This window comes from Cynocephalus volans, chromosome 2, assembly GCF_027409185.1.
Source record: "Cynocephalus volans isolate mCynVol1 chromosome 2, mCynVol1.pri, whole genome shotgun sequence".
Taxonomy (NCBI): Eukaryota; Metazoa; Chordata; class Mammalia; order Dermoptera; family Cynocephalidae; genus Cynocephalus; species Cynocephalus volans.
Window position 1 is genome coordinate 153,781,937 of NC_084461.1, and position 22,505 is coordinate 153,804,441.

At 41.8% G+C, this 22,505-nt stretch overlaps 1 protein-coding gene across 4 annotated transcripts; it reads left to right on the forward strand.

Annotated features, from left to right (window-relative positions):
• Positions 1–4,907: 4,907 nt before the first annotated feature.
• BNIP1 (BCL2 interacting protein 1) lies at positions 4,908–18,399 on the forward strand. 4 transcript variants are annotated; one of them, XM_063086387.1, is made up of 6 exons: positions 4,909–5,025; positions 7,205–7,297; positions 11,384–11,493; positions 13,727–13,828; positions 14,644–14,762; positions 17,679–18,395. In XM_063086387.1, the coding sequence occupies exons 1-6, from the start codon at positions 4,942–4,944 to the stop codon at positions 17,873–17,875; spliced, it is 705 nt and encodes a 234-aa protein (XP_062942457.1). In that variant the 5' UTR covers positions 4,909–4,941; the 3' UTR covers positions 17,876–18,395. The 4 variants fall into 4 exon arrangements, with proteins under 4 accessions (XP_062942459.1, XP_062942460.1, XP_062942457.1 ...); XM_063086388.1 differs by having other exon boundaries at positions 4,910–5,025; positions 11,402–11,493; positions 17,679–18,391; XM_063086389.1 differs by lacking the exon at positions 13,727–13,828 and having other exon boundaries at positions 4,908–5,025; positions 17,679–18,399.
• The last annotated feature ends 4,106 nt before the right edge of the window (positions 18,400–22,505 follow it).

A 22,505-nucleotide genomic window follows, 5' to 3' on the forward strand; every position in this document is an offset into this window, starting at 1 on the left:
TTATACTTATTTTTTTTTGATTCTTTGATTCTTTGATTTTTTTAATGAAATTTAGCTATTATGTAGAATTATTTGTTGATATAAGTATTTGTATTCTTCATCATTTAGAACATAGTTTTATAATTATTTCTCCTCTTTGACTCTTTGGGCAAGCAGTTTCTCCCAGGGAAACAAGATATTTTGGGTCTCTCTTGATTAAACATTTGTATGTGTTTGTGTGTTTAATCATTCTAAGTAAGTCTCCAAGCTAGGCTGGGCATACAATAGACAGCCTTAAGCCAGGGGACCTGAGTGAAGGCCACCATGGGAGTAAGTGTTACTTCAGCCAACAAACATTTGTTGAGCACTTACTCTGCTAGGACTTATGCTAGGCACTGGGCTATAGAGAGATTAAAGAGACCTCCAGGAACTCACAGTCAGCTGTGAGGGACAACATGAGAACAGGATTGCAAAACAACACAAGAGCTGTTACAGATATGTAGAGGTCTTAGACGTTTTCAAGGAAATGGGTACCACATCCAGTGGGATATGTTAGAGAAGAATTGACAGACTTCTGTTCTTGACATCCTGGACCCTTGAAGAAACCCCCTTTGCTTCATTTGAGTGACACTGGGGCTGTCAGGAACCAAAGTGGACATGGCTTCCCATAGACTGGTTCTGCTTTAGGACTTGATTTCTCAAGACTGCTCTTCATAGGATCCTCTGTCATGGTTCTGGGAACTTTAAGGAGCTGGGTGAACCAGGTCAGTATAGTCCTTAGGAAACAACCTTCTATGGGTAGCATCCAGTTAGATGGGTCATTCAGTTGTCCCTCCTCACTAACAGTGGTTTTGGAACCAGTTTAGCTCTTTAACCACAGTACAGCTCTTTAACACAGTAGAGAATTTGGAAGAAAGAAAAACGTTGGTTGAGAAATGCTTTAACACCCTAGCTGAATGGTTTGGAACAGGAAGAAGGTGTTAGAAAGTTTTAGGGGTCAGGGGTGGCATTGCTTAAGTCCCTGCTAGATGCTTTCCTGTTAGAGAACTCAGTTGCTATTCTCAAGGGCCCAGAGAGGCTGGTTGTCATGTGCATTTTACAAAGGACTCAGACTAGACTCAGATGAGGGGACTAGCCCCAGACCCAGCTTATATGATAAGCTCTAGTCTGCTTGCTGCACTGCAGAGACAATTCATACTCATCTCTAAGAGACCAGGCCAAGTCACAGGCAATATTTGGAAGGGTGTCTGTGTAGGAGTGAAATAAGGGCCTTAGAATCTTAAGGCCAATAAGAAAAGCCCAAATCTAGCAGATTTAGGAACCTAAAGCGAGTCTCAGGATCAGTGGGTAAAAGTGATGGAGCAAAACAAGTTGGGAGTAATCAGTGATGGGGTGTGTAAACTCACCAGAAAGCACACCTGTCCCTCAGAGATGGCCTCTAGCTTAAGAGTTTAAGATTGGGTCTCTTTGTTAGAAGGGAGTATGTTGGAAGGTGGAGAAAAAGGGAGCTATGTTTTCTCCAGCTGCTGCATAGAGATGCAACTGGGAACTGTTGATTGCATAGAAATTTCCAGGAAGAAGCCTGATGTGAAAGGGGTTGAAGGGCATGTGAGCAGATCTGCCAAGTGTTGGCTTTGGGCTTCTCTGCCTGTCCTAAATAGCTTCTACTCAAGGATCCAAAACACTTAAGACACTTGAGGAATGTCAACCTCAGTTTCTTTAAAAGGTTGTAATTGTAAAATATCGCCAGAAAATGTACAAGGTCTAGAAAAAGAAAACATTAAAATACTGTGAAGGACACACAAGAAAACTTGAACAAATGGAAAGATATACCAAGTTCTTGAACAGGAGCAGTCAACATAAAGCTGTTAATTCTAAGTTAAAAATGTCATCCTAATAAAACATATCAAGAAGTTTTTTTTAAAAAACTACTAAAATATACATGTGGGTGCTGACAGGTTAGCTCAGTTGGTTAGAAGCATAGTGCTGATAACACTAAGGTCCAGGGTCGATCCCCATACTGGCCCACTGCCAAAAAATAAAAAAATTTACATGTAGAAAAAATAATAGCTGGAAGATGCTGGGAGGAGGAGGAGAAACGGGATGTTTAATCCTAGCAGATACTAAAACATTATAAAATTATAATAAAGCAGTGTGATTTTGGTGCATGAATGAATAAACAGGCCAATAAAGAAGAATGTAAGGTCTAGAAATAGACTCAAATCTGAGTATATATGACAATTTAGTATGGCAAATGTAGCATCCAGAATCAGTGAGAAAAAGATGGACTCTTCAGTAAGTAATGTTGAAAAAACGGGGTAACATTCTGGAAAAAATAAAGTTGGCTTTATACCTCACACCATAAACCAAACATATTTCAAAATGGATAAAGATATAATGAAAAAAAAAAAAAAAAAACCATAGAAATGCTAGAAGGTAACGTAAGCATTTCTTTTAAATCCTTGGGGGTGGGGAAGGCCTTACTAACTTGGACCCCAAATCCAGGAGTCATAAGTGGCGATTGATCAATTCTATGTACAACAAAATTACAAAATAAAATCATCTTTAAGGCCCCAAACATAAGACAAGTCAAAATTGTGTAGAATAAAACAAAAAACCTAGAAGCTTTGCAAATCATCTCTAAGGGCTAATCCTCTTAATATATCAAGAGTTCCGGAAACTAATAGGAAAAAAGACTAACAACCCAATAGAAAAATGAGCAAATAATAAACTAAATACAAATAGGGAAGACAGCCTCAACCTCATTCATGATAAGAGAAATGCAAACTAAAAGAAGGCATTTTTCACCTAATCAGATCGGCAGAAACCCTTATGTCTGTTAACATGCCAGGTTGGCAAGGCAGTGGGAAACAGGTATTTGTACAACTTTGCTTTCAGGAGTGTAAATTGATATAATCCCTATGAAGAGCAATTTGATAGTATGTGTCAGAATTTTTAAATGCGTACATTCTTTGACCTGGCAACTTCATTTGCTTTGGGCAAGTCATTCCTCCCTGTCCTGTTTTTTTTTTGTTAGTTGTTTTTTTAACCTCATAGAGTTGTGAGAGTTAAGTGAGATGATGCACATAAACACTTAGTACAAAGTGCCTGGCACATAGGAAGTGCTCCCAAAATGTTGGTTAGTAATGTAATAATAGCAACTAACAGGGCATTGAATTAGCCTGTGCCACATTATCACACTGCTTGGTGCTCTTCATGTATTATCTCATTTAACCCTGTAACCAAACCTATGAAGTAAGTGCTACTGATTATCACCAGTTAGCCTCGAGGGAGACTGAGGAACAGAGATGTGAAGTGGGTTATAGAGCAGGATTTGAGCCCGGGTAGATACCCAAGCCTGCAGTACGCTGCCTCTCTATTTGGTGCAGTGGTGTGTTGAACACTTTGAGGGTGCACAGAGTCCCGCTTGTACAACACTATCCAAGGGGAAGAAATGGCTTTCAGTCAAGGCTCTGCCACTTTACAAGTTGGGGCAGCGTTGTCTGTTTTGTTTTAATCTACCTTCAGTCCATCTGCTCTTCTGTAAAACTGGGGTATTACCTATTTCAAGGGTGGTTGTGAGGATTAAAAGACATGAACACAGCTAGTTACAGTCTATGCTTGCTGAAGTGAACTGAACAAAAGTGGATGGGGTGAGGGCCAATGGAGAAAGCATTCTAGGAAGAGGGAACACCATATTCCAAGGCTACAGATCCAGAAGGAGCTTGAGGAATCGAGGAAGGGGGTCCGGTGGGGTGCGGTGGGTTCTGATGGCCTTAATAGCCAGCTAAGAAACTTGTATTATTTAATAATAAAAATAAAAGAGCCACCATCTGTTGAGGGTTTGCTCTGGCATTACGCCTATCAATACTACATGAAGCTCCCCCTGACACCCACAGCCAGACCAGTGGTGACCACCAAGCCACCACAGGAAGCACCCCAGGTTCCCGAGCTGGGACGGTGTGGGGCAAGGGCTTTTCCACACCCCCCTGACATCTGCACCCAGCCCAGCAATGACCAAGACACCACTGGAAGCCCCCAGTCTCCCCTGTGGAAATGAGAGGAGTGCCACAGGCCTCAATCCCACCCCTCCTCCTTCCGTCTCATTTCCTTCCCTTTTCCCCTCTCCCCCTCACTCCCAACTGCTCTACAACAACATCTTAGAATGTGAAATATAATATTAATAAAATTACATTTTCTTTAAAGACAGACAGACAGACAAACAAACAAACAAAACTACACGAAGCTGACCGGTTAGCTCAGCTGGTTAGAGCGAGGTGCTAACACCAAAGTTTAGGGTTCAATCCCTGTTCCCACCAGCCACAAAAAACAAACATGAATCCATCAAAACTTAACTACAGCGGGGTGGATTTAACAAATCCATTTGTACACAAAAGGGAACCGCCAGGAGCCACAGAAGGTATAAGCAGGGAGGTGACTTGTTCAGTTCCGTTTTAGAAAAATCCCTTGGACCAGGTGATGGACTGATGAAAGGTGCTCTAGTGACCTGCCTTGAATTCCGTACATTAAAAAAAAATTTTTTTATCATTTTTTTCTTTTACTCCACAATTTATACTCACTGTAGAAAATATAAAAAAATTGTTAATTGCATCTTCCAGAGACATCCCAATTGATACTTTTCTTCCAGTCTTTTTTTCTTTTATGCTAAAAATATGCGGCCTTTAGAATGGATGATAGACGGAAGATGGAAAGACACCGCTATTAAGTGTTCTTGATATTCCCTCTTCCCTTCTTCGTTTTATTAGGGTCAAACCGAGAGCAGAGGCTGATTTCCCCTCACGTGTCAGGAAAGTCTCCACGACTAGGCGCGGCGACCCTCGTTTGCCATTCACATCTGTCTCTAGGGGGCGCTGCTGCGAGACCAGGCGGGGAGGGAAGACGGCGGTGCGAATACGCGTTTGAACTTGGGCACAGCCGCTGCCCGTAGCCGGCGTCACCAACATGGCGGCTCCCCAAGATGTCCACGTACGGATCTGTAACCAAGAGATCGTCAAATTCGACCTGGAGGTGAAGGCGCTTATCCAGGTACTGATTTCCGGGATCCCTGCGGGCCTCCAGCGGCGCTAACCCAAGCTCGCTGACCTCGTGTGAGCTCGGCAGTCTCACTCCCGAACTTTCCCTATTTGATCAAGTCTCTCAGGCCGTTGGCCCCGTCCCATGGCCGGCTACACCCTTGTCGTCCCCATTTGGTCCAGTCCCCGTGACCATTGGCCTTGACCCTCTATCCGGGTGCCGCTGGCTCGCCTTCTTCTGGGGCACTCCCATGTATCCCGCCCCTGACCAAGCTACTCCTTTGTGACCCCGCTTGAACCCGTCCGACCCACACCCCTGGCTGATGCCTCGCCTCTGCTGGCCTCTGACCACCTGACAACCTTCCTGTCGCCTTGCTTGGCTCCGCCTTCTGACACCTCCTTCCCAGTCATCTGGCAACTCCCAGAAGTCGTCAGCCCCGCCCCTTGCTGCCAGTTCTGGTCTGGTGCCCCGTGGCACCTAACGCCACCTGTTAAGAGAGGCACCGGCTGCAGTGAACGTAACCTGGACAGTAGTTGTGGTTTTGTAAATAAGGAAATCGAGTAAAGCGCCAAGGCATGGAATCTAAGGCAGACAGTGGCAAAGCAGGGACCCAGAGTGGGATAGTCGGCCTAAGAAAAGCACCTGAGAGTCTCTGCTACGTTTTACAAATGGGAAAAGTGAGGTGCTTTGCCTTAAGCCATTTGAGGTAGAAGGCAGTAGTGGAGTAAACCGGTTGACGCAGGCAAGAGTTAGGAATATAGAAATGGTTCCATGAGTTTAGCAAAAAGAAACCAAGATTTTTAAACCTTGGTTTTAAGCAAATCGTTTCCACTTCTAACAAATGTCACCAACCATTAGAGAATGGTTACAGAATCTGTAACAAGCTGTGGAAAGTAGGGCTTCCCAGGTAAACCAGATGCAGAATAAATCAAATTAATAGTTTATCATATGATGCAAGGAAGTGTGATTTAATGAGCACGCCAGAGAGCAAGTGCAGAAGCTTGATGCAAACATTTAAACTTCTTGAACTTTGATTCTCCAATGTATAAATGACAAAACTTCTGGGTCAATTCTAGAAAAATTAACTTAGGATTCCTACAAATGAAATTACCTTTTCGTGTAATTTAAATTGCTTAGGCGGGGCGGTGCTGATAACACCAACTCCACCATATAGGGATGGCTGTTTAGCCTACTGGGTGAGCATGGTGCTGACAACACCAAGTCAAGGGTTAAGATCCCCTTACCGGGGATAGATAGATAGATAGATAGATAGATAGATAGATAGATAGATAGATAAAAATAAAAATAAATAAAAATAAATAAAAATAAAAAAATATATAAATAAATATAAATAAATATAAATAAATAAATAAATAAATAAAAATTTAAAAACAATTGCTTAGGCCCCTTTTGTACTCTGTCTTAACATTTGGGTTCTCGTGATTGCTCACGAGAAAGATTGATTATAACTAGATATATTGCACTCTTACTGTGCTCCAGCTGCTCTGCTAAGTGCTTTACATATATACATTATCTATGAGGTAGCTAATGCTGTGATAGGCACAGAGAACTTAAGTAACTTCTTTAGTGTTACACAGCTAATAGTTTGCTATAGCCAGGATTTGAGTCCGTGTAGTCTGGCTCTAGAGCCTGCTGTAAAACCTGGCCCTAGCAATTCTGAATGTCCAGAAACAAATTCTAAATCTACTCTTAGACATGTCTGTAAACCCTGTGACTTATAACAGATGGTTTGCAAAATCAGGATGAAGAAGTTAGTCTCGTTATATGATATCAGGGATTTAAGCATCCTGATTGTGGAGTTGGAAGGATCTGAAGTTACAGTATCACTTTTGGATATCCATGATTGTTGGGAATACAAGCTATGTTAAGCCTGTCATATTGGCCAGGTGATGTTTTATTAACCTTTAGGGACTAATAATTAGGTCAAGGCAGAGTTGTGTCTCTTTCTATGCTTTTATATTACCTGCTCAACATTAATCTAAAGAGGAATGAGAAAAATGTAAATGATAATGTTTTTGCTTATGTTGCAGAGGTAAACCGCAAAGATCAGGATGAATTACAGTCAGTAGGCCAACTTAGTTGTGGTCTGAGCTAATCTCTCACTGTGCAGATGATGTCATTTTATTTCATTGCCTCAAGAAAGGCCCCTCATTTCTTCAATGTTTCCTAGGATATACGTGATTGTTCAGGACCCTTAAGTGCACTTACTGAACTAAATACTAAAGTGAAAGAGAAGTTTCAACAGTTACGGCACAGAATACAGGTGAGTGGTTGCAGAAATGAGATGCTGAAAACGGGTAACAGTGAAAGGGGCTCAGTCCTGGGACTTACATTTGCTTGAGAGCTGTCCAGCTTCTTCAGATACCAACTGGAGGGAGTGGTAAACATTTAGACAGTGAGGCTGACTCTACTAACCTACTCTCCAGGTATAAATGAGGAACCTGATAGCGGAACACTGCCAGCTCTGTCAACGAATGGATGGCAGGGACACTATTGTCCTTGAAATTTTTCAACTTGAAACCTCTGAGGTCACTTCAACTGCTTTCTCATCTCTGTCACTCTTTCCAACCCATTCATTCATTCTCCACCTCAGTCCATCACCAGGATCTCCTGGGTTTTTTTCATGCTCTCACTTTGCCCAGCATCTTCCTTAACTATATACTATAGTATATGTGCCATCTCAAAAAACACTAAAGAGTTAGAAGTAGCAGTTTGAATAGTGGAAATGTTTCTACTGCTGTTCCCTCAGTGAGGGTGAGATGGGTGGTGTGGATCTGCCCATCCCTGGGTGGGTCTGAGGGCACCTGGTCTCGCTGCATGTGGTACTGGGGACTTGTGCTTTTCATTTAACATGGCCCCAAAGGCCAGCCAACAACTCTGTTGTTGCTTAACAGAAGATGACAGCCTGTTCCAAAGCTGATAGAAAAGCAGACCAGCTGGACCCCTGAAAAACAATATGTCTGTGTCCTGTGTGTTGCCTTCCTATGGGATTTTCAAGGGCAATTGAAAGTATGCAGTTTTTGTCATAGGAGTTAACTTTACAATTTCAGCAGTGTCACTATAGCTGATTTCTTTCTGCTTCCATCTCTGGCACTGATTTAATCATTTTAATTTTTTATTTTTTCATGGGTATTGCTTTTACATGTTTTATGTATGTGTATATATGTATCTAAATATCAACATACAAGTGTACTTCAAAAAGTTTGTGAAAAAATAGAATTAAGAGATAATACAAATTTTGCCATGAACTTTTTGAAGTGCCCTCATACATTTGAAAAGTCTCCGTTATGTCCTTTATTTGTTCTCTGTTCTCCTCCTCCAAACAAGTAGAACCACTTTTGTTACTTATGTATTTTTCCAGAGTTTCTCTATACAAATATTAAAAAATACAAATGTATTTTCTTATTTCTTCTCTGTTTTTCATCTAAAAGGTAGCATACTAAAACATTGCTTTTTTAAACTTACCAATATGTATTGGAAATCAGTAACTAGAGACCTTCCTCATTCTTTTTTTTTTACACCTATAATTTTTTTAGCCAATTCTCTATCAAAGGACATTTATTTAGATTTTTTTTTTTTTTTTTTTTTGTGACCGGTAAGGGGATCGCATATACTTGTGGATATGCGATAAGGTGGATACATATACCTGTTCCAGACCAGTGTGTGCAAATTAGTATATAAATGAGTATCTAAATAAATTAGTACATAAATGAGCTAATACATCGATGTTTTAGATCAATAGTTTGATTTAGGCTGGAACCTGTTTTAATCTGTTAAAAAACTCATTCCAATTTTAATCTGTTTAATACTTAGGAAGCGGATTAAAATTGGAATGGGGTTATTTGAGACTTGAGGTGTAATGACGTCTTTAATTATAGTCTGTTGGATAATTCTACCATCTGAAATTCTTGGGGCTCTAATACTACTGGTTGTCTGCTGACTCTCACTCGTGGTGGATTGGTTCCTTGGTGTTTAGTTATCTTGGACTGTGAGCATTCATCTTCAGCTGACCTCATCTGTGGGACTTAGTGCAGCCTGGGTCAAAGGCAAGTCTCTCCAGAGGCTTTTGCAGTTGCTTTCTGCCAGGTCTCCTGGGATTATCACAAGTCTGGGAATGTTTTTTATGTTAATTTCTCTTCCTGGAGGTTCTCAAACCACTCAGAGAAGATAAATTGAACCCCAGATCAGGGTGAGGACAGCTCCCTGGTTATAAATTCTCAGGGGAGATTTTTCTTTTTACCCCTCTATTCAGAACACAGCAGAAAGAAGACAAGTGTCCGTATTTTCATTCTGTGCTGGTGGACAGACATTTTCCCAGACCTTTTCACTGAGCGTATAACCTTTTGTAGGTCCTGGATTTGTGGTGTACTCACTTCCAGTTTCCAGCCTCAGCCTCAGATGGCCTGAGACTTCATTTTTCTGTTCCTTAAATGAGTTTTAAAACTTTCAAACTGTTACTGGTCTCTAATGAAATAGGTACAGAAATTGAGAAGCGAGCATTTGGAAACACACAGCAGTTTGATATTCCCATGATATCTAAGTGTAGGATCAGTGGGCTCATATTTTGTCATTTTTCTTTTTTTCTTCATTTCAGGCATGCCTAAGATTACGGGAACAGCAACTCCCACTCAAGGACAGTTATCTGTCACTAACAGACTGACTTCTCTGGCTTTTAGTTCCCTTCTCACTTTTGGACTGTAGGAATTTTCCTTACTTTCTTGCAAACCTAGCTATTTACAGAAGTTCCCAACTTACAATGGTTCAACTTAGGGTTTTTCAACGTTACAATGGTGCAAAAGCAATACACATTCAATAGAAACTGTACTTCAGGTATCCATACATCCATTCTGTTTTTCACTTCCAGTGCAGTATTCACTAAATTACATGAGTCCTTCAACACTTTATTATAAAATAGGATTTGTGTTAGATGATTTTGCCCAGTCTAGGCTAATGTAAGTGTTCTGAGCTTTTAAAGTAGGCTAAACTAAGCTATGACGTAGGTTAGGTATATTAAATGCATTTTTGACTTAGGATATTTTTAACTTATGATGGGGTTTATCAGGGTATATGACCCTGATGTAAGTTGAGGAGCATGTATATTCAAAGGATGTGTGTTATATATTACCCAGCATTCCTACATGTTCTGTCTTAAAAGGGTTCTTCAAGTGCTGTCATTAGCACCCGCCAGAAATAGAAGTGCTCTTCTCTTTTCACATTGGCTTTTTTTTTTTTTTTTTGAGTTTTTAAAAATGTCTTTATTTTAGCCTCGTATTGATTGAAAATTTGTCTGAATATGGGCATTGTATTTCATCGGTAATAAGTTGTACTTTCCTCCCACATTTTAGCATATTTGAAATTGGAATGTGTTTTATAATCGGTGACATACGGCAGCCTTTTCTGGTGTGTTCAAAAATCCATGGTATCTTAGGGCTGAGCCCGTGGCTCACTCGGGAGAGTGTGGCGCTGGGAGCGCCGAGGCCGCGGGTTCGGATCCCATATAGGGATGGCCGGTTTGCTCACTGGGTGAGCGTGGTGCTGACAACACCAAGTCAAGGGTTAAGATCCCCTTACCGGTCATCTTTTAAAAAAAAAAAAAAAAAAAAAATCCATGGTATCTTAGATTTATGAAATATACTATAAAACCTTGTTCCTCACGACTTTGAAGAAATTGTTTCATTGTCTTCTAACCCCCATGGCTACTGATTAGAAGTCTGATGTCAATCATTTTTCTTCCCTTTTAGGATTTTCCCTGTCTTTGGAGTTCTGAAATTTCCTTGGGATGTATCTAGATGTGGGTCCTTATTCGTTCTTTTTGCTGGGCACCTGTTGGCCCCTTTCAGTCTATCTTTCTTAGTTCAAGGAATTAATCTTCTATTATTTTGTTCCTCTCCAATGTCTCTTCTTTCTTTGCCACTATTATTAAATGGATGAACCTCTTGAATTTATAATACGTGTCTCTATTTTTCCCTAATATTTTCTATCTCCTTTCTTTCTTTGCAGATCTTTAACTTAGTCTTTAGCTGTTCCTTTTATAATTCAACTTGTCCATTGCTTTGTTTTTAAATTTGGAAAGTTATAATTTTAATTTCTAAGAACTATTTCTTGTTCTGATTTTAATCAGCTACAATGTATATCGACAAAATAAAATTAAAAAAAAAAAAAAAAAAAAAAAAAGAAAATGAATCAACCAACCCCAAAAGTAACAAATAATTCATGAAAGAGAATAGTCTAAATAAAGAATAGTCTCTAAAAAAAATTTGTTTTTCATTAATATTCTTAAATGTGATTCAAGAAGATGTGGCAAATCAAGAATAAGTCACATTGGCTTTTAAAATCATTTTTAACACAGAGCTATTTTCCCCCAAAGGAGCTTGAGCAGTCAGCTAAAGAGCAAGACAAAGAGTCAGAAAAGCAACTTCTACTTCAGGAAGTGGAGAATCACAAAAAGCAGATGCTCAGGTAGGCAGGGACTGGCCTCCTGCCAGTGGCTTCTGCTGGGTCACTTGCTTCCTATGAGCTTTGTGCATGTGTTAGGCTAATAAACCTGGTTGTATGTTGACTTAATTGTGTCATTTACACACAGGCTGAATGTTCTGTCTGGATCAGTAAGTCTCAAATGGGGGGTGGGGGGAGAGGGATAAGCAGGGTCTATATGGGCAGGGGGAGCTATGCATAGTTCACAAAAGCATATTTAACATTATACTGTATTTTTTTTTAAAAACCAAAAAATATGATTGCTTTTGTAATAAGGGTTGTTTTTATCTATAGATAATTGGTACCAGAAAAAGTCCACTGAAAGTGAACCTACTTAAGATGGACCAAAATATAGAAGCTTTTTAATAGGATGTTATCTGAAAAAAATAAAACAAAAGATGTAAATAAGCTTATGTTATGTTAAACAAAATTGAGGTTATAATTGCAGCTGAGTGCTATTTCTTGATATTGAATTGGGAGAGGTATAATTTTCCAACAAAATTGTCTTACAACATGAAATAGTACCTTTCCCTTCACATTTGACTTTTTACCATGATCATAAAGAGGGTTGTTGTTGCAAAAATATTTGAGGGCTCCATCAACTTTCCCAGCCCTCTGGATCATTCTGTTTTGAAGCCCCTGCTATGTCATCTCCGTAAGTTTTTTCTTCATCCCTTGTTCATTGGTCTAACCCTGCCATATCTGCATTTGCCTGTGGCTTTGCTTCTGATTTGAGTGATTCTCCAGCATCCTTCTCATTGACAGCAGCTGTTGTGTAACACCCAGCCACCAGGAAGGGACAGGCTGACAAAGACATGGGCTGGTGGAGGCCAGTCCAAGCAGGGTGGGGTGAGTGAGTGGTGAGCTGTGTTCTAGTGCTTGGCTCACTAGTGATTACTTTCCATTGGGATGGCTTTTGCTTTCCTCAGCAACCAAGGGTACTTGGACTATAAACATCAAGTAAAGAGGAGCTGTTGTATAAAGTATAGGAAGTTATGCCAGACACAATGAATGGCCATGCATGATGTGGAGTTACAGGGTAGAGGAGAGAAGGTAGTAAGTTAACACTCTGGCAGTTGTATGTTGAAACAGCAGCTGTGCTTGCCTGGGTTCTTGTGATTGTCACACTGTATTCGTTTGCTTGTCTTTCTCCCCAGTAAATGTGAGCCCTTGAGGGCAGGCACTGTTGCCCATTCATCTCTGTATCTCACGCCTGCAGAACTCCCTTACACATAGTTTGAAATGTAATTAATTCTTTTTAAATGGCAGGTGTGATATGGTATAGCTGATCTATTTAAATGTCAGAGAGCCCATAGATGTGCTATTAGAAAAACACCCTATCAGTTCATGTACTCTATTTTTCTTTTTTATTGATGTGAGCATTTCCTGACATCATTGTTTTAATTTTTTATTATTTCCAGGGATTAACCCAATTGATTTGAGCCAGCTGCATAAGGGTTCTGGAGCATGGGTTTGATTCTCGGAGGGACTCGATTAGCTTTTTTATAGTCTGTCAACAAAGGTTGCATTGCTAAGCCCAGGGAGTTTTCACCAAATTTGAGTTATCACTCACAGGGGAGATTAGGTAAAGAACGTAGACAAATGTCAAACCAGGCCCTGCTAATACAATATGTTTTTATTGGCCATGAGTGGTCTGTAGTATGTAATGAACAGCAAACCTGGAAGAAATATTGAGAAAGACTGTCTTTTTGTGATCTTTTTACTTATTACAAGATATATTAACTGCGCAGCTGAGGAGCCAGAAATGGTTGTTCTAGGTCCTGGAGATATAATGATGAGCAAGGCATGCCTTTCCAGGAACAGAACCAGCCGGTGCACTAGTCAGAGCAGAAAAGCCTTAGAGGTACCAGCTGGGGAGTTTTGACGTGAAGTCTGGAGCCATGGTGGGGCAGTAAACAGAGGAGTGCCATGTTTACAGCCCCTCCAGCTGCCTGGGGGGGACAGGACAGCTACAGAACTTCCAGGAGGCAGAGATGGCCTCCAGGGTCCAAAATAGAGCTGTTAGGCCCAAGATAGAGCAGTTGTTGGGGCAACCAAGAGGAGGAAGTGGCGGGAGGTGGGGATGGACTCTGTGGGCTATATCTGGGTGGCCTTTCCCATCGCTCCTGTTCCTTTGCTGGAAAAAAGAACAGTTTTGGTTTGAACTAACAGCCTGGTGGAGTCAACAGAAACTCATGCATGACCCTTCTGATCCCAGCAATCAGACCTCATGGAGGAAAGCTAATCTCACATGCAAAATTGCCATCGACAACCTAGAGAAAGCAGAACTTCTCCAGGGAGGAGATCCCTTAAGGCAAAGGTACCTGTCCTTCTGTCTTTCTGGGCTCTGATAATAGAATAGATAATTGGGAAGCTGTAGGGAACCTGTTTTTAGCTTGAGAAAACAATTTAATTTTATTATATTATTTTATTTTATTAAATTGTTATAAAATAATTTTATTTTTATTTATTGTTTATTTGTAACATTTTTTCAAAAGTGTGAAAGAAGTACATGCTTATTTGTAGTAAATTGGTAAAATGAGAAAAGTATGAATTACAAAATGAATTGTTACCTCATGAACATTTTGGTATATTGCCTCCTCCCATATCTTTTACAAAGTTAAAATCATGCTATATATAAAATTAGTATTCTAATCTTTCAGTTAGTATTATAGCACAAAACTTGAGGGTTTTTAAAAAAACTTTTTAAACCTCATTTTAATAGTAGATATTACTCCATTGTATCAAACAATTCCCTGTTTGTGTATATTTAAATTTTAGTTTTTCAGTATTATAAATAATATACCAGAGCATATCTTAAAACTTAAGTCTTTATCCATATTTTGGATATTTCCTTTGGAGAGATTTCCAGGGATGAGATTAGTGAGTCAAAGGAATAAACATTCCTAAAGATCCTAATATGCATTGGCAAATTGCCTTACAGAAGGGAGTACCAGTTTACATTCCTACTAACGGTCTGCAAGAGCATGGTCTTAGCACACCCTTGCCAGCATTGACTGTGATCATTTAAACGTGTACTAATTTGATAGGTAAAAAATGGGATCTTATTTGAATAGGGGCTTTTTGGCAGTGGGGCTTTTGTTGACATTCCTCCTGCCTTCTCTGGACTTTTAGGAAAACCACCAAAAAGAGCCTGGCCCAGACATCCAGCGCCATCACAGAGAGTCTCATGGGAATCAGCAGGATGATGTCCCAGCAGGTCCAGCAGAGCGAGCAAGCCATGCAGACTCTAGGTAAAGCTGGGCCTGGGGTAGGAACTTCTCCCAGAGATAGTGGCTGCAGAGCCCTTGCCTAGCACTTCCACCCCAGTCTCCTTCCCCACCACCCTCCCAAAGCTTCCTGACTCATGTGGCTTTTAACTCATGAGATGACTTAGCTTGTACTTTCCCAGCATGGGGATATGCTACTTGTTTCTCTTTTCAGTTACTGGAGTTGTACTAGAAGACCTCCACACCCCCATCAATGTTTGCCCTGTGGAATCATTGCCAGGGGCTCATGTGAAAAGCAGAGATCCCAGGCTCTCTCCTGGAGAGTGGGTGTCAGCAAGGCTAGTCAAGGGGCCTGGGAGTTTGGTGTTCAGCGAGGACTCTGAGAACCCACATGGCCAGGCAGGTTTGGGAATCTTTGCCCCAAGAGATGTTTAGGTATCAGCCATTGGCAAGACTGCGAGGACTTTAGTTTACAGTTATACTCCCAAATGTTATTTGTACTATGAGTTCCTTTTATTTTTTATTTAAAAAAAATTTTTTTGTATGGCTGGCCAGTATGGAAAATGTGAGTTCCTTTTGAAATATACCAGTCAGCGGCTATAGAAGTGACTGCTTGAGACCATCCAGTCCTCTCCAGCAGCTTTCCCATAGTGTCTCCATTATAACACAGAAGAGAATCAACCCTCTTCAGGGTCCTTTGGTATAGAAAAACAGAAGAATTTATTCCCTGAAACACTTTTGGAAAATTTCCCACATAGGCAGAAGTAGAGAGCATGGTGTCCCAAGTCCCATGAAGCCATCACCCCACTTCAACAACTATCAACTCATGGCCAGTCTTGTTTCAGTTCCACCCTCACCTATGCCCCAATCTGGATTATTTTGAAGCAAATCCCAGACATCATCCATAAGTGTCTCAGTATGTCTCTTAAAAGATAAGGCGCTGTATGGGAAAAAACCCAAAAAACTCCCTATAACTATCATAATACCATTATCACCCCTAAAAATTATCTGGAATTTTGAGCCACTGTTTTTTTCAGTGTACCATTCAAACAGGCAAAAGCAAAAGGAGAGCAAGCAGTGACCCCAAGTTCACTCCTTGTGTCTGAAACTTATCTGAGCATTAAGGCTCAGAACCAGCCAGTCGCCCCCTCTAAGTGTGTGCTGTGGGCATGGCCTGGGGCTTTGGAGAGGCCTTGGAGAAAGTGAGTCCAATGAGGCAACTTGGCCTTGAGTCAAGGCTTTTATACTCTGATGCGGGTGAGAAGGATTCACAGATGCTAATGGTTTCTGGTGTGTTGAGAGGGCTTCCAGTGTGAGGCTTGTTCTTGGGGCTCATTTTGCAGAAGAGATAGCTATTGAGGAAAGAGAAGAATGCGGTTCTTAATCATTTCTTTATGGCTCACAAATTCAACTTGATTTAAAAGTGTATTAGGACCACAATTTAAAAACAAAAAAGCCTCTTAAGTATAGGATATCTGGAATCTGTATGTCATTTTCAAAATGCTGCTGTGTTTCCTCTAATTTATTTCATTTACTTATTAGTTTTTAATTTTATGAAAAGGTAACAAACGTAACATGGTTAAGGAAAAAAACCCTTTAGCCTAGCACTATCCAATAGAAACATACTAGGAGCCACATTTGTAACTTTATATTTTCTAGTAGGTACATTATAAAATTTAAAAAGAAACATATGAAATTAATTTTAATAATATACAGTACTTTATGTAATCCATTATATGTAAAATATTGCCATTTCAACATGCAATTAATGTTAAAAATTATTGAGATATTTTACATTCTTTTTTTTCATACTAAATCTTTGAAATCTTGTGTGTATTTTACACTCACAGACATCACAGTTTGGATTAGCCACATTTTACATGCGCAGGAGCCATGTTTGTTTAATGGCTGAGTATTGGCCAGCACAGTTCTGGACAGTACGAAACAAGACAATTCTCCCTTCTGACCTCCACCATCATGATCCCTGACTGCCAGCCTTCTGGGTCCACTCTCCAGAGGCAATCACTGTTCCCAGTTTCTTTTATATCCTGAGGTCCTCCAAGCTTATATAACACAAGCAAATGAAATACTATTTATTTCCCGCTTTCTTACATAAATGAAGACATTTCATATACACTCCTTTGCACCTTGCCTTTTCACTTAACATATTTTATTCAATAGATGTTTTGATGATGCCTTATTATGGTTTGTAGGGGAGTCTTGCCTGGTAAGCTTTCTACCCCAAGTGTCAGGCCCAAAGACCTATACTTGGAAGTATACTTGACTTCAGGCGCAATGAGCTCTTGAGGGACATGGGCCTCCTCTTAAGGTGTCATGCAGTGGATGAAGCACAGATGTCACATCTTTAAAGCCATAGCCAGTGTGCCAGCCCGGAAGGACTAGTACATGTGAGGGCTTGTGGCAGGGCCCACCCCCCACCCTTGCCCTTTTGTGATCCTGCAAAGAGCACATGTGACCATCAGGTGCCCTTGCAGGCTGCACCTCACAGGTGGAAAGTGCTGGTACCTCCTGGCTCCTGTCCCAACACAAACCTCACAATGTCTGTCCATGGTCACCTGGGTTAGTTTTGTGGCTGGTGGGTCTTCTCAGCAGCGCCTGTCTGCTTCAGAGAGTTGAGGGTGGTGGTGAGGCACTTGGCCCTCTTCTGCCCTTCTCCCTGGTGATGTTCATGTTTGAGGACTCCTCAGCAAACCACCTCACCCTCTGGAGCTGGATGGGGCCTAGGGAAGAGACTGTCCTTGTTAGGTTCTTATTCTCTTTGCTCGTCTAGCTGGTCTTCAGTCACATGCTTTGATTCTGGCTCAGAGGAACTCGCTTCAGAATGCAGTGTTTTTATTGGCTACCTGGCCAGCAGAGAAAAGTCTTTGGATTTTGTACTGTACAGTCTCTGAGTCAGGCTCCCTCTCTCTTTTGTTTCAGTTAATTCGTCACGAACGATTCTGGATGCAAATGAAGAATTTAAGTCTATGTCGGGGACCATCCAGCTCGGCCGTAAGCTCATCACAAAATATAACCGCAGAGAGCTGACGGACAAGCTTCTCATCTTCCTTGCTCTGGCCCTTTTTCTTGCTACGGTCCTCTATATCATGAAGAAGCGGCTCTTTCCGTTTTTATAAATCTGAGAGCTTCCAGCTTTGGCCCTTTTAGCTCCTGTTTCAGGATCTATCCACGCTCCTGAGCTCTGGCCCAGGCAGCAAACAGAGCTACACTGCCCCAGTTTCCTCCAGTTGCTCCGCAGGTTGCATGGAAACACAGCTCCCCAGTTTTCTGCAAGTGGCTGGCTTGTAAAGAGTGAGCAGAGCAATGAGAGGGAGGCCTGTCTTCAGGGATGCCTATGGGACACAAGGACTCCAAGCTCACTGCTGAGCGGTCGCACACTGTTGGAGGCTGCGGTGTGGAGCACTTAGGGTCCAGGCCCTGGGGCTTGTCCAGGGTTTGATGCTCTTCCTCGCTTCCTCTCCTGCCAAGGCCTTATGTGCCAGATAAGGTGGAGGGAGGAGAGAAGAGATGGGCAAAAGGATGATGAAAATTCATGGTCGTTCCTTGAATAAAATTGATTGTATTTAACAGAATGAAATGCTTTTTACAAGGTATCCCTCTAGGAATCTGTGTGCCTCTTTTCTTGATGTCCAGATTTCTGGGATGCAAACTTAGAGTATGTACCTACTTATTTATGTATTATAAATAAGAAGAAAAGAATTATGAAGAATTTGTGTTATGTAGCTGCCGCATGCAGTGTTTTATAGACACTGCTGAACGTGAAACACATTGGTTAACCAGACATGGCTCCTCCCTCAAGAAGCAGCAGAAATAAGATCTGACAGACTTTGAGGAAGGAGAGTGCAGACAGCCCTCACTGGAGATAGCTCACACCACCATCTGAAAAGGCTGAGATAGACCCAGCTGGCCTGAGGGCGTGCAGTGGTAAGGGCTGGCTCACACCTTTCTCTCTGAGGTCCAGAGCTAAGTATGAGGGTACTCCTAAAAGTTCATGGAAAGATGCGTATTATCTTTTGAATCTATTTTTTCACAAACTTTTTGAAGTACCATCGTATAACCAAGGAGAGAGAAAAACTAATGAAAAGCAGAGGCCCATTTGGGCCGAGGCGGATAGGGCCTGGGCTAAGCCAGCCCTGAAGTCTCCTTGTGCTATTGGCTTGGCTAACCTCGAACTTGAAATGCCAACCCCAACTGTGTACAGCCCCAGAGGACCAGGAAGGAGTAATGTGAAGGCAGAAGGGAAAGTAGAAAGAACATGGACTTTGAACCCTGGCTTAAATATTTGGTTTTGAGTCTTGACTCTATAACTAGTAGACTACATGACCATGAGCAAGTTACCTTTTGCCACTAAACCTCAGTTTTCCCATCTATAAAGTAAGGGTGATAGAACCAAAAGAGAATTAAAGTTACAAGTATAGCTTCCCTCTGACTGGGCCTGTGATGGGCTTTCCAAATGCTGCCACCCCCAGGGCTCTGGGCCCTGAGGTTTCCTGCGGCAAACAGCCACAGGGCTTCAGGAAAAGCTGGGCCAGGTATTGGAGTCTATTTGGATCTATTGGAGCAGAGGGTGTCAAGACTTAAGGCCTCAGTTATGAAGTGACAGATCATCATGGGACCAAGTTATAAGGGATTGGCTGCACACCTCAGACTAGCTTGATGAGTAGGTTCTGGGTTAAATATATATCATCCTTAAACAATTCCTGGCCCCACAAGACACTCCGTGCAAATTGTGCATGCATGTGTCTTATTTATAGTCAAATTAAAGCTGAAAATAAAGCACAGATGGGAAATTCCCACTCAGATTCCAGCTGTAAGTGCAGCAGATGGATGTTATCAAGTTAGGATTTTCTTGTCTTAACATTTTTCTTTATGACTTCCCACTGATTGTCAACATCTTTCTCGCAGTATGGAAATGTGTGGGCTTTGTACTCCCTAAAAATGCTCCCTTTGACACTGTATTCCTCTTATATTTGCCGCCTTCTGAAAACAGTCAAATTTGGCCCATTTTGAAATGTCATCTACAACTAGCTTGCAACCTTCAGCCACCAGGATTAAGTCTTCCCCAACTAGGCTGTCAGTGCAAAAAGTGGTCATGTCCATGTTCAACCATGAGAGGGCAGTGTTCACATTTACTCTACGGTCTTGCAGTAGGTGTGATTATCTCCATCGGTTCATTTGAAATGCTGGAGATGGTGAATTTTTAAAAAACATAAATGTGTGAACCTTCCCTACATTTTGTTTTTGTAATATTTCATAAGTGGCCTTAATTTTCACTATTAAACAGTAAGGCAAACTCATATGATACATTTTAATTAGCTGACAGTCAAGGAATTTAAAGTATAGAGCAGCCATCAAGAGATCTTTCATTCAAGAAGTACAGCCTTCCCTCAGTATCCATGGGGATTGGTTCCAGGATACCCCATAGACACCAAAATCCACGGATGCTCAAGTCCCTGATGTAAGTTAGCACAGCATTTGCATATGACCTATGCACATCCTCCAGTATGCTTTATATTATCTCCAGATTACTTATAATACCTAATACAATGTAAATACCATGTAAACAGTTGTTAGGCTGTATTGTTTAGGGAATAATGACAAAAAAAATCTGTATGCGTTCAGTACAGATAACAGTTTTTTCCCTAGTATTTTTGATCCATGAGTGGTCGAATCCATAGATGTGGAGCACATGGATGCAGAGGGCTGGATGTATTTACTCAGCACTACTGTGTGCCAGGCACTCGTGTTAGGGATACACAGTGGACAAAACAGATTCCCTGTAGTCATGGAGCTTATGGTTTGTGGGAGAGGGTGGGCAAATGATAAACAATTAACATAAGTAAATAAGTCATTATGTTAGAAAATAAGAGGTTTGGGGAAAGGGGGAGGTTAATGGAGATCTGGGATGTGGTACTGGGAGCAGGTTTGCAATATGAAGCAGGGTAGTCAGGGCTGGCCTCATTGGGGTGAGACTCGAGCAAAGACTTGAGGCTGGGGAAGTGAGCCATGTGCACAGCTGAGGGCAGAGGATTCCACACAGAGGGAACAGCCAGAGCAAAGGCCTGTGTTAGGAGCATGACTGGCGTATTTGAGGAGTAGCAAGGAAGCCAGTGTGGCATGAGCAGCATGGCCTCAGGCTGCCACTCTGGAGGACATTTTCACCCCACTCCACCTCACCTCTCAGCACTTGTTGACTGTTGGATACCAGTTCTTCCAGAAACCTCTCCACACTCTTGGTTTTCCTTTTCCTTCCCTGGCAACTCCTCACACTTTGTTCATCTTCTATTCAGCCTTAATTGCTGACTTAGATCTTGTTCTCTCTGCTCCCTCCAGACTTTCTCTCAAAGGCAAGGTCACCCGTGTCTCCACAGCTGTAGTCATTATCATGATCAACAATTCCAAGTTACATCTGCAATTCAGACTTCTCAGATGAGTTCTGGACCCCTAGACCATCCCCATGCAGACTTCTCTGAGGCTCACAACCTGCACATGTTGCAGATCGCTCTCTCCCAGCCCACAGCCTGGCCCCTCTCCAGGCTTTCCCGTCTTTCCTGATGCGCTTCCCCATTTGCCCATTTTTCCCTTCCTGGGACCCTTTTCCCTTCACGAAGCTCATCTCCTTGGAACCTCTTCACCAAGACAGGAGATGAGACTTTATTTCAACAGACACATGTCAGCATTGTTCTGAAAAGAAGGCATCAGTACTTGTGTTTGTGATAGGTGGCCAGAAATGCCCAGCTGGAGGCAATTTCACAGACTGACTCAATTTGTAGATTCTTCTAAGGAAAAAAGATAGTTAAAAAAGATAGTAAAACAAGTTCTGTTTTCTTCCTTGGCTAATGGTGGTCTTCCCTGGGGCCCTGCCTGAGGGTTTGCTCAAGCTCTGTTTCTTCCCTAAGCAAGGGCAGAATAAAAATAGCTATGGGCTAATCTAAAAGATAGCAGACAGGAGTCTCAGCAGTGTTGTCAGGAATGAAGGGCTGCAGCCTGGGGATGAGGGGAGGGGTGGGTGTTATCACCCCCAATGTTTCTTCAGTCCCCAACAGCAGGCCCTGGCTACACACCATAGCCCCAGGGTCCATGGTATTAGACATGGTATTGGTCAACTTGCATCTTTAAAGGGCCACAGTGCGGTGGTCAAAAGTGTGGACTTTGGTGGCAGAGAGGCCTGGGTTCTAATTCTGCTCTTCCTGGCTGTATGCCCCTGGGTGAGAGCTCACCCCCTCTGTTGTTTCCTTATCTGCAACAGAGGACAGCAGACAGTACTGATCTCTTGGGGTGCTGGGAGGATTAAAGGACCAAACCCATGCCAAGAGCTCACACAGTGCCTCTCGCAAAGTAACCCTGACTAGGGTGGCCACCAACTGCATTCATTCCCAAACAAAAGCTGAGTGGCCTCATGCTCCTTTCTCTTCTAGGTTTAACTTTAGGAAAACAGTGCTTAGGCAAAGAAGAGGATGCTGGGGTTGGCCAGGAATCAGGACCCCAGGACAGAGCAGAGTTTCACAAATGGCAAAGGGCTAATAGTGGGGCAAAGCAGACTCAGACAAATTGGCCACCTTTCCTAATCGGGGGTGGAAAAAGTCAATGGGTGGAATTAGCTCAATGTAAAATGTTCTCTTTTTATTATTTCTAAATCTTTACTCTTCCTCTCCTTCCCCTGCAATCTTATTTGCTGGTAAAGAGTGCTCCTAGATAAAATGAATCCATAGAGCAGCAAATGGAGATGGAGTGAGAAATGAGCAA